This window comes from Strongylocentrotus purpuratus, unplaced genomic scaffold (assembly GCF_000002235.5).
Source record: "Strongylocentrotus purpuratus isolate Spur 01 unplaced genomic scaffold, Spur_5.0 spur5_scaffold_20, whole genome shotgun sequence".
Lineage (NCBI taxonomy): Eukaryota > Metazoa > Echinodermata > Echinoidea > Camarodonta > Strongylocentrotidae > Strongylocentrotus > Strongylocentrotus purpuratus.
The window spans coordinates 22870798-22882853 of NW_022145606.1; the positions used below are offsets into that span (position 1 = coordinate 22870798).

The 12056-nt window shown below is 39.1% G+C and overlaps 1 protein-coding gene and 1 non-coding gene across 2 annotated transcripts; both read left to right on the forward strand.

Moving 5' to 3' along the window:
* The first annotated feature begins 256 nt into the window (after positions 1–256).
* On the forward strand, positions 257–11685 carry LOC115918873 (ubiquitin carboxyl-terminal hydrolase MINDY-1-like). The gene is made up of 10 exons (XM_030993046.1): positions 257–386; positions 3114–3538; positions 4440–4705; positions 5410–5516; positions 6018–6208; positions 7481–7623; positions 8184–8368; positions 8785–8910; positions 10044–10284; positions 11011–11685. The coding sequence occupies exons 2-10, from the start codon at positions 3160–3162 to the stop codon at positions 11032–11034; spliced, it is 1662 nt and encodes a 553-aa protein (XP_030848906.1). The 5' UTR covers positions 257–386; positions 3114–3159; the 3' UTR covers positions 11035–11685.
* On the forward strand, positions 2272–2436 carry LOC115917859. Its single transcript, XR_004065784.1, has one exon. It is a non-coding gene; the product is annotated as a U1 spliceosomal RNA (small nuclear RNA).
* Positions 11686–12056: the final 371 nt, after the last annotated feature.

Below are 12056 nucleotides of genomic sequence, written 5' to 3' on the forward strand. Positions count from 1 at the left end.
TGAAAGAAAAGATCGGCTGGGGGCGGGGGGGGGGGGGGGTTGCACTTTGCCTTTGGTTGGGGTGCAGCCGTAAATTTATGGGGGATATATATTCTGGAACAGTTTTTAAATACATGTATACCGGTAGTCTATTAAGAAATTCCGCCTGATCAAGTCGGATGAGTCTTGTTAGTTGTAGATATTTAGATTATACTTGTTTATCTAATACCGTGCCGTCAAAAACTGTATTTAGAACTCTCATCTTGCATCTATAGACATGCAGAGAGCGGAAAAGTGCATTGACCTTTCCAACTCTGACGCTACCGTACGCTGTCTCCAATACAGAATTCTCCGTTACCGTATTTCTTCGACGAAGCTCGAAATTATCATATTGAATCGAGTATTTGGTAATTATAATATGCTTCATAACTTTATAGAATATATGTTGCCTCCGGTATGGTCGACTATGGTCTGAATTGAGCTTATTGTGGTGACGAGTTGTTTTGTATTTTTCATACCAGTCCCACATACTGATTTACATGTCTTGTTTTGTATGAAAGATCTTGTCAGAATTGGTTAGCTATCTCTTGCAATTGTGAATGTTGTGTGAATGTTCTTGTGTATATCATATACTGATTTCAACACTTTAACACTTTTATAGGTTATCCAGTGTCACAGTGAAACTGTTCTCCTTACATAGATCTACTCATCTATAGTGCATTACAAACTTGATTCTGAAAATATAAAATTTCTTGGAAAAGATGACATTTATTTAGAGTAGAAATTCAGGGACTAATATTTTGTAACGTTGAAACTAAAATATACTGATGTCATCTGTTGCTATTTATAGGGTGTCTGATCGCGCACCCGATGTTGTGTGCTAAAATTCTTCCCATAGAGATTACATGCATCCCTATGCAGTCTACGTGCATTGCGCGTGACCATGCAAAAAAAGTCAAGTTTTTTTTTTCAATTCAAGATTCAAACCTTTATCTGTTGTGAACCTGAAGGTGATACTCAATAAATGAGGTGTCATATGAAAGAGCAGGTGAATTCCAATATTTCCAAAGGGAGGGTCACCCCCGAAATTCTAAAGATATCTTGGTAAAAACAGCAATTTAAACATTGTGTCCTGGCTAACTCTGACTGAGGTTTGTCACTTTTGAGATATGACGCCCTGATCGATAAGTAGTCCCAGTCCGAAGGAATATATCTATGTGCTTATTTTTTCGCTAGCCCCCAGGGATCACAACTGATTACAGTTTGAAAATACCCTTCTCCACATTTTTCGGATCAGCTAATTAGGGAGGCGTGAGCTCCGCTCAGTCCAAACCATGGTTACATGCGTAACATCTGCGCGTATAGTGAATGAAAGTATGGATAGCCGTTCGCACAATAAATCCGGAAATGAATACACGTTATAGTCAATGGCAATATCGAGGAGACAACGTGCACGTTGTCTCCTCGATATTGCCATTGACTATAACGTGTATTCACTTCCGGATTTATTGTGCGACGAACGGCTAGCCATACTAGTCAATGGCACATGTCGCAGAGACAATGTGGCTCAAGCTGCAAGTTGCGCATGACATGCGTACGCTATGCATACGCTTGCATATCGTGCTATACAGCTGTTTGGCTAAGTTTAGCAAAACATCACAACTCTGCGTGTACGTCTTTTTCGTCGATTCTGATCAAAATGCTATGAATATTCCAGCATTTCGGAGGGGCTGTATCTTTTGATAGAACCATCGGTGAGATTTGAAATTTGAAATGTATTGTTCCGACTACATTTTTAATTCAAATATCAAACAAAAATGGTGAAAAACGATCCCAAATTGAAAATTGAAAAATCGTTCAGACACCCTACTATTTATACCACATCTCGATTGGAAAGAATCTTATGGAAATGTCAAAACTTGAGTGTCTTGTTAGTTGTGAAAGAATCATTTTGCTGCATGAAATTTTTGTAAATCTGAAACACTTGTGAAATTCACAGATACTTCAAGCATGCAAATGTTTCTGCTTTGCCGGTATTCTGCCAATTACATCAATAATATTTTGCATCACATCGAGGGTTCAGTGACACAAAGGCGTAACTCCATATTTTGCCAAAATGAGAATTTGTTATCAAAATGTTAAGAAAAATATGGACTTTCCAGGAAACACAAAGACTTAACTCCACCCAACACCCCATTGAAGTCAATGGCTAGTGAAACTTAGACTAAAGATAAAGTTGAGTTCTGGTCATGGGATTGAATTGTGAAAGAAACGAAGTGAAATTTATCAAAAAAGGTTACCTGGCGCAGGGGTCGCATTGATCAAGAAGGATGCACCCCCAGGGCGAGGCTAATTGCCATTGCACTCCGGCTTGCTGAACCTTGCGATTCCCCCAAACGTGGGGAACTCGGGCGTATTGTTTATGGTAGCGGAGATCTGCGTTCGCGCTATCTCCTAAAATCACCGGAGTGTTGGCTCAGTCAGTAGAGCGTCCGCCTCACAACCGGGAGGTCGTGGGTTCGAACCCCGGCCGCGTCATACCAAAAGACGTTAAAAGATGGGAATTGTTGCTACCTGGTTTGGCGTTCAACAATATGGGATAGAGCAACGTCGATCTGGCGCTGCTCAGTGGCTGCCGGGCTCACGATCAATTGGGCAAAAAGAATTTCCGTTTCGGTTTAATAAAATTTGGAGTGGACTTATTAGGCTATTATTATTATTATTATTATCATCTAGCATACATGTATAAGTATTTGTGTGTATTGTAAGGTTCTGGAATCATCAAAATGATAAGAAATTTGGCCCAGTCTTGATAAAGTTACAAGCACTGTACACAGAAAGATGTATATGGGACTACACAAACACGTAGTGTAAAAATTTGTCCTGATTTTTACAATGTTACATGCCATATTTAGAATATGAAGGCATTTCAAGAGCCATCTGATGTTCTTCCACATTTGCATGATAACAACGATAACGCTCACAAATTCTTTTTCACTTCTTCCCAGAACTCAACCTTCTCTTTAACTCCTTAAGGCCCACGTGCTCAGTGACACATACTGTAAACCACTTTTTCTCCAAATAAAGTTACGTCTTTGTGTCACTGACCCCTCGACATGTTATTTTTCTTTCAGCTGAGCCTCCCTCAAATCATTTTTGTTTGGTTGATCTCTGCAAGCAATGGAGGAACCCTCTTCTATAGCAGACGCAGGGATTGAGCATGGCGTAGTGGCCGAATCTCCTAAAGATGCCACGCCTAGCTCTGATGAAACGCCCAGCACAGACAACTCTATAGGAAACGATATCACAGTCATGGCTGACTCTTCGCCCGTTGAAAAGATGGAGGAAGTCCAGCCAGTGGAACAGCAGGTACCGGAGACAGTGCCTGAGCAGGGGGAGGGTGGGAAATTAATGGAACAGCCAGCAATGGACAAGAGTGAGAAAGAGGGTGCAGAAGGTGGTGGGGCCTGTAGTGCAATGGACACTGAAACGGGAGAAGTGAGAGGCGCAGAGGGAGGCATTCCAGAAGAAAGCAAAGGTGCTACTGCAGCTGCAATTTGTAAGAAAGTGTCTATTACCAGGACCATATTCTGACTATTGCTTTTAAGATTTCTCTCTGTTTTTTCTTCTTTTTAATGAAGTACTTTGTCCATCTGCCTGTCTGTCTCTGTGTCTCTCTTTGATATAATTGTCTTAGACTGAAAAATGGAAAGATAAATGAGGAAGGAAGTGGACTGTTTTCAAATGAATGTTAAATTATTGACATTGTTCTCTTTTTTTTTCTTGGGGGGGGGGGATGTTTGAGTTTGGATGACACACATTTTAAAAGACCCTAACCTGAGAGTCATTTCATGTTATAGGAGAAATATTGCAGTATGCAGACATAAAATATGCCTGTATGCATGTTGGGTTTGAATCCAACCCAGGTAGATGACTGAAGTCTGCGTTTTGTGTTAACATGCCACATCGCTGTTTTATAGACGCAGGCGATCTTATAGTGGAACACACTGTCTCTCGAATGGACGTTAAATGGACGCTTCACGTAGAGGAGAGTCACCACCTTTTCATGTTAAGAACCCACCGCACTTTTTGAATAAGACGAGGGGGAAACCCTGGTGTAAGGGTCCACCTGCATACCCCTGCATATCAGTTATACCGGGATCAGAGACCCAAGGGTTACAGTGATTCAGACTTCTGTTCACCTTCCAGGCACAGGTGATGCCAAAAGTATAATAATAATAACCTCACCTGGGTGGAGTGTGGCAATTTAGATTTATGTCTTGCCAATGGACATTAGTGCTTTGGCAGAGATTTGAACCCTGTTTCCTGTGGTTATCAGACCGGTAGTTTATCCACTAGACCACAACACCTCCACCATGAATCTGTATTCACTTGGGCTCTTTCAATGTATACTATATGTTTTTTCTATGACATTTTTCACTATACTCTTACTCTTACAGCTGATGCAGTTGCGACGGGGTCGGCGTCTGCCAGCCCTCGCTCTGCAGCCCAGCCGGTCCAAGCCTACCATGTGAAGTGGGTCACATGGCGCAACCAGAACACGCCCATCATTACCCAGAACGAGAACGGACCGTGTCCTCTCATCGCGATCGTCAACGTCATGCTGCTTCGGGAGACCATTCAGATTCCACAGATGGTGGAGATGGTTTCGGCCAGTCAGCTCTTTGAGTATCTCGGAGATCATCTGCTGTCCAGGATGCCCGAGGTAGGAGGAATGATGTGAAAAGTTAATAATAATAATATTAATAATAATAATCTGTTAAAGTCCACTCCAAATTTTATTAAACTGAAAATGGAAATTCTTTAATTTGAACTCTTTTTGTTTCAAAATATTGTAGAAGAACAATTATGCCTGTATTAAAGACATTAGGTCAAAATTTGTAAACAATAATGAAAGTAATCCTTCAGAGTTACATGTATATATGGAAAAATGGAGAGAGGAAGACAGATAGAGAGAAAGAGAGAGAGAGAGAGAGAGACAGACAGTGGTAATGATAATTATAATAATGATAATAATGATAATAATAATAATAATAGTTATGATTATAACAATAATAATGATATTACTCATAATCACCATTATCATCATCCTCATCATCAACCGTTCTTGAATACATATATAACATAATAATATAATGTCCCTACCTGTACATGTATGTGCTTCCAAATAAGTTTGAATGTTATTACCCTAGCTTTTACTCTGGCAGGCATGAAAAACAGCTGTGCTGACTAGGGTGTTCCGCCTGTATGTGGAAATAATTTTTTTTTTTTTAAGAAAAACAAAACATAGTGCGTTATCTTCTTGTTGTTTTATATACGCCGTGTTGTAAACACGAAAAAGGGTAGATATTTCTGCAATCAGTGTACTCGAGCTTGTTTTTTTTTCTCCTATATTATCTTCTTTTTCAGAATGCAGCAGATGACATTCAGAAGAACTATGAGCAGAACATGCATGATGCTATGGAAATCATGTCACGCCTACAGACAGGCCTAGATGTCAATGTCAAATTCACAGGGTAAGTCCCATTTTGATTCAAAAAGGAGAAGAAGGAGGAGGAGGGGGAGGGAGGAGGGAGGGAGGGAGGGAGGGAGGGAGGGAGGGAGGGAGAGGAGAGGAGCGGTAGGGGGAGGAAAAGGAGGAGGAGTGGCAGGTGGGGGGGGGGGGGGGGGGGGGGGGGGGGGGGAGAAAGAGGAGGAGGAGGAGGGGGAGGGGGAGAAGGGGAAGAAGAAAATGAAAGAGAAAAAGAAGAAGACTTGCACAGTGTTCCATTTTGGGAAATATTGATGGAGGTTTATATAAACCATGAAAGCTTATATGCACTTATAGCAAAAGTAATTGAAATGTACAATGATTTTTTTTTTTTTTTTTTTCTGACTTGTTGTTCAATACAGATCGATCAATCGATCTTATTTACTGGGTGTAAGCCACAAATATGTTTAAATAATTGAAATTTCTCCCAGGAAGCATTACATTTATAAAAGATATACATGTGTTTTAAATATCTCCTACCTTTTAGAGTGAAAGATTTTGAGTACACCCAGGAATGCGTGGTCTTTGATCTGTTAAACATCGCCCTCTATCATGGCTGGCTCTACGACCCTCAGAACCTAGAGGTCGTCTCAGCAGTGGGGACGTGCAGCTACAACCAGCTGGTGGAGCGCATCATCTCTACCAAGTCATCAGCAGATGATGAAGAAGTTAGAAAAGGTAGGTAATTGTTAATTATTAATTATTAGTTACAGAATCAGTTATTAAGGATATATGGATGTACTGCATATCATTTAATAAACTCTGGTAATCTGCCTATTTAACCGTATAACGATATTACCAGTAGTGATCTCTGAATGTCTATGGTTATAATTTGTGTGTAATTATGTTTTTATACCAAAGTCTATACCAGTCTGTACTCATATTCTATTGTGTGTTGTATTTATTGTTTTATTCCTGATTTTGTACTTTGTATAAATTGATAGTGCATGTATGTTAATTGATGTTATATATAGATTGAGAAACAGCCAGAAAATGATTTTTATGCCATGTAATTGTGCATGATCAATAAAATTGAACTTGAACTTGAACTTGAACTTGAACTTGAACTTGAACGTGAACTTGATTATGGAAAAAGAATATTGGTTGTATGAGAGATGAATCAATAAATTCAATTGAATTCAATTAATGTACAAATATAGACAAATAAAAAGAATGATATTCATTGGCCAGTGGATATGTACCTGTGTAAGTTTCTAGCCATTGGAACCTGCAGCTAAAATCTTTTTAATTGAATGCATATTGGCATCAAGTCATCGGCAAAGGATGGAGAATTTAGAAAGGGTAGGGACATGTACAAAGGAATGATGTGGTAGGATCGTTATTTGGCAATGGAGATTAATTTATTTGGTATTATTTCAAAAAGTTAGTTCTAAATACTAAATACTAAATAACTACATCAGACGTTAAAACCAAGTTATACTTGGGGACCCTGCATAACGTGAACAATACAAATACATACATGTCCAAATTAGTTACAAGGTGAAATAATAATCAGGTTGGTTTTTCGAGGACATTCAAAAAATATAAACAAGAAATTAAATGAACATGACCTGTATTTAGCAATCGTAATGTGATGTGTAGAAATTGGCTTTTAGAGTCTTAAAATCATAATTAATTCAGAGGTGGTACTTGTATTTGAGATATATGGAACTCGGTGATGTTTCTTGCCTGCCAGTAATGCATCTCAGCTCACTTATAATGGTTCATATGATCTACATGTATTTATATCTAGAGAAAGTGTACCATCAAACCTGCTTGAGCAACGACTTGTCTTTAAAGACCACAGGTTACGTTTCCTTTGAGTACCGTCTCTCATCGAGACCTGTTCTCTAGTAACCTGTGTATACAGTTTTAACTCTCGAGAGGTCTTTGTAAACAGGTTTCACAATATTGAACTTTTTCATTTCTGTATTATTCATCAACATACAGGTCTGTTAGCAGAGCAGTTTCTTGCCAGTAATGCATCCCAGCTCACGTACCATGGTCTATGTGAACTGAACTCAACTATCAAAGAAGAAGAACTCTGTGTGTTCTTCAGGAATAATCATTTTAGCACACTCTACAAACACAAGGTAAGTATGACACCGTGATAATAATAATAATGAGGATAATATTGGGTTCTTGCATAGCACTCATATCTGTCAGACTTGACACTCGTTAAGGCGCTCCTGATTATTACCCTGGCTTTAGCGTGGCTGCCATTTTGACGCTCTTGCATTTAAAGGAATTAATTCCTGCCAGGTCCCCGTTTACATCACCTGGGTTGAGTGTGGCAAATGTAGATCAATGTCTTGCCAAAGGACATTAGTGCAGCGGGACGCAAACTGCGGACCTTGTGATCCACAGTCCAGCGACGTATCCACTCGACCACAACACCTCTACGCTTGATGGCTAATATATTCATTAAGGTACATTTCCAAACTACTTTACCTTATGCAGTTTTTTTATGGAACTTGTGTCGCAACTCATAATAAATAATTTTCATGTGGCTGAACATTAGACCAGTTTACTAACTCATACATTCAAGGGAATGCTTGTTCAAAATGTCCCTTCCGGCACTCTTTTGCCAGGCACCCAACAACAACATATTGACACCTTTCGTCTATGTGTTTTCTCTCTTGTTATTAAATAGAATGAGCTGTACGTGCTAGTCACAGACCAGGGTTTCTTGACGGAGAGCAACGTCGTCTGGGAGACCCTGTCCAACATAGAGGGCGATAGTTACTTTGTCGATGGTAACTTCCAGCGCAGAGCGGTCTCCTCGGGTCCACTCAATCCTCCCCCTCCTATGAGCACATCTCAACAAATAGATACAGAGTGAGTTTGGTTGTAGTATTTTTGTTTTGGCAAGTATTGTGCAATAGACCATTTTCATTATGTGACCAAATTAAATGCATAATTTTTTGTCAAGTGCCTCATTGCAAATTATTTTATTCGTGAGCGAAATATATCCTCCCTGTATGACATACAACTACTTTTAATATGTACATGTATTAGCATTTAATTTATAGCAACAAGATACAACTTTCAGGCGGAGGCTGCATCAAGCAATCAACAGCCCAGTGCTGGTTAAGCGATCATCCCCCCCCCCCCCCTCTATTTCTTGCAGCCTACTACTTTTAGCATTATATCACTACAAGACACAAATTCTCAGGGGGAGTTTAAATCAAATATTGAAAGCTCAGTGGTGATTTAATTTATAACTTTCCCTCCCTTCCTATATGCCTTTACAGCCTACTATTAGCGTTATCACTACAAGACAACAACCCTCAAGGAGGGGAGGGTGCATCAAACAATCAACAGCCCAATGCAGAAGAGGTTCCTGCAGATGTTAAGCTACCAAAGGACATGCTAACAGAGTGAGTATCATATTGATAAATATTTGAATCAATTAATTTTTTATTTTATACCGATGGTGCATTTACCCTTTTAAATATTATTTTAATCTATTGAGCACTATTTACATTTGAAAATAATAAAAAACATAGACATTATTTCATTAAAGGGACTGGGTATCTTTGTCTCAGAAACAAAATCCTGGATTGAACTCATGCTGCAATGATAATTATAAACCTTTAGGTCAGTCAGGAACCCCATGACTTTTACAAGAAATTGGAAATTGGAAATTTTCCTAACGGTTTTTATAACACTACAGTCTATTGGGACATATGAGTATGGTAAAACCAGTCACTCAAAGATTTTTATTTTTGAGGCACTTCATGATCATTTGAAGCACAATTTTTTTAGGGCTTCAAGATTGCACTATATCACAGACACTGATAACACGTAGAGCCATGCATCTCAGATTTTACATTATTAAAACAATGCCTATAAGGCATGGGTGGCCAACCCGCAAGCTCTTCTGGTGCGGGCCGCGGAGCACTGAAAAAGTAATTATAAAAATAGCTCATGAATGAAATGCGGCCCACATAGCAGCGATGTAATAGGGCAAAACATTTACACACAGCTATCTCTATTTTCATAATTTGTTTTCACCATTCACAACATGTTGACTTGTTACTTGGTTGATACAAAACTCCTCAAATTTCCTCTCATAACATTACATTATAGACATTAACATCACTCGCTGTGTTAATTTCAGCTTGTAATTTCTGCACGCAGTAACATTTGTAAATACCGGTATACAAGTGGGGTGAATCGAGAAATATGTTTGAAATTCCATACTTTTCTTGAAACTTACAACCCTTTTCTCCCGCCGTTGAATTTTCTCATGGATCTTTATCGTAAACTGGATAGTCCCCACTTAAAAAGTAAGCCTGATTTTTGTTTCCACTGATTTTTTTGTTTGTTTTTGCAAAATTGAAGGTGTGTACACGTATTGCATGAGTGTGTGTGGGGGGGGGGGAGACTACCTATGGCCCGCCAACTTATGCCAATCGTTAACTGCGGCCCGCGAGCTTTAGAAGGTTAGCCACCAGTGCTTTAAGGTGATTTGCTTTATTATCAATTTAATTTCATTTATCTCTCACAGCCACCAACTGGCCATGCAGCTACAGCAGGAGGAGGATTACCGGATAGCACAGCAGATCAGTCAAAACGATCAAGAACAGCAACAACAACAACAAGGACAACAAGGGCAACAGCAGCAACCTCGGCGTAGCCCGTCGGGTCAGGGCGGTGCTAGGCCGGGTCAAAGGTCGTCCAGGTCGACTCCAAGGCCGCAGGGTGAAGGGGCAGCTAATGGAGATGGCAGCGGGTCGAGAAGGAAAGAGGTGAGCAAGAACTCTCATTCCATGATTACATATGCAGGGGAGTGTTTCACAGAGACTAAGACCGACTTTAAGTTGGACTTAACTATGGCAGGCCGTTCATGCCACTGACGACATAATTGGTGAAAACGAGGCCTAGAGACTTTGGTAGAAAGCACTTTTTTAAGCACCGTTTTAGTATTATTATTATCAAGTATGAAAATGTAGTGACAAGAGAGATATCCATTCTAAAACTTGAATTCAAGAACTTTTTGAGGGGTTTATTTTTAATCGATTTTTTTAAAACTCTAATTTGGTATGTGGTCTATACTACAGTTATAAGTGAACCAGTTGACTACTGTATTCTCTAATTCGCACAAGCTTTAATACAGGAGCTACCCGATTTACGTAGACAAAAGGTTAAATGTATACATTGTATTATAAGTCTCCTGACGACGGATAGTCAACCTGCTCGAAATGTCGAGCCACTCCCGCCACCCATCCTCTCCAAGTGCTATAGTTCTCCTTAGAACTATAAGCTAAGAAAGATAACCAACAGTCTTTTTCAAGACTACGCCAAACAGTCCTTTTTAGGACTACACACCCTCAAGAAAGATTACCGAGAGTCCTTTTGAGGACTCCTCAATCCTCCCTCTCTCTCTCTCACATGGTGCACCCGCAAGCCCTCTGTTTATGTGTTATAATTGTTTATCCACTTTTTGTTTGCTTTTGTGTTCTCTCTTTCTACAGGAGAAAAGCTGCACCATTCTATGAGGAAAACCTGCCTTTACTGCAACCCATTATTAACCAGACTACACCTGTATAAGTATACCTGCATTGTTACTGTTCTCGGATATGTGCTATTGGGAATTCAAAGATAATTAAGCTTGAGTTCTGGGGAAATCGAAAAATATATCTGTGACATTGTTCATTCTTTTGATGTTAGTGTGGAAGAGTATCATAGAAACTATGTCCCCTGAAAATGATGACTCTTCAAATGCCCTCATTTTCGAAATATGACAAGGAATAGCTAAAAGGTTGTGGACCGTGACTTTCATAATAATAATAATAATAATAATTGTGATTTATACAGAGCATAATAATCATCTAAGATTATTCTCTATGCGCTTTACATTTTTACATTCATACAATTTACATATAAGGCCTATATCATTACATAGAAATTATTGATAATTGCATTATTACATATTGTCTAGTCCCATGTACACATTTCTGTGTAGAGTACCTGTGACTAGCAAGACAGAGCCAAGTTTTTATCATTTTGACGATTCCCAAACCTGACGGTATACATCAAAACTTCTCTGCTACATGATCGTCATTTTCCAATCACTCAGCCCTCTCCAATTGCTTTCGCACAGTTTCTTACACAATGCAATCACATAACCCCAGGGGTGTTTCACAAAGATCCTAAGTAGAACTTAATTCTAAGTTGGACTTTAATATTATGGAGAGCCATTTGTAGCCTTATAATGAAATACATTCAAAAGTATTTTAGACTTTTCATCAATTCCACATCAAGAACATGAAATCTCCCATGATAATAGAAAATATGAATGATTTGAATCAACATTTTATGCCTTTTAAAATAACTTTTACAAAATATTTTCAAGGATGCTAATGGCTTTCCATAATTGTTAAGTCCAACTTAGAGATAAGTTCAACTTAGGATCTTTGTGAAACACCCCCCTCAGATTTCAACTTTATCTTTAAGGGGTTAAGTGTATTTTGCACTCTAAAGGGATCGAAATTCAAAGTAGCACATGTGAATTCTTATT

What these genes read in the sequence shown, in the direction of transcription:
- LOC115918873 (XM_030993046.1), top strand. Translation starts at nt 3,160, where the DNA reads ATGGAGGAACCCTCTTCTATAGCAGACGCAGGGATTGAGCATGGCGTA. An exon ending in TGCTACTGCAGCTGCAATTT is followed by an intron (nt 3,539 to 4,439) that starts GTAAGAAAGTGT and finishes TTACTCTTACAG; the next exon opens with CTGATGCAGTTGCGACGGGG. An exon ending in GCACACTCTACAAACACAAG is followed by an intron (nt 7,624 to 8,183) that starts GTAAGTATGACA and finishes GTTATTAAATAG; the next exon opens with AATGAGCTGTACGTGCTAGT.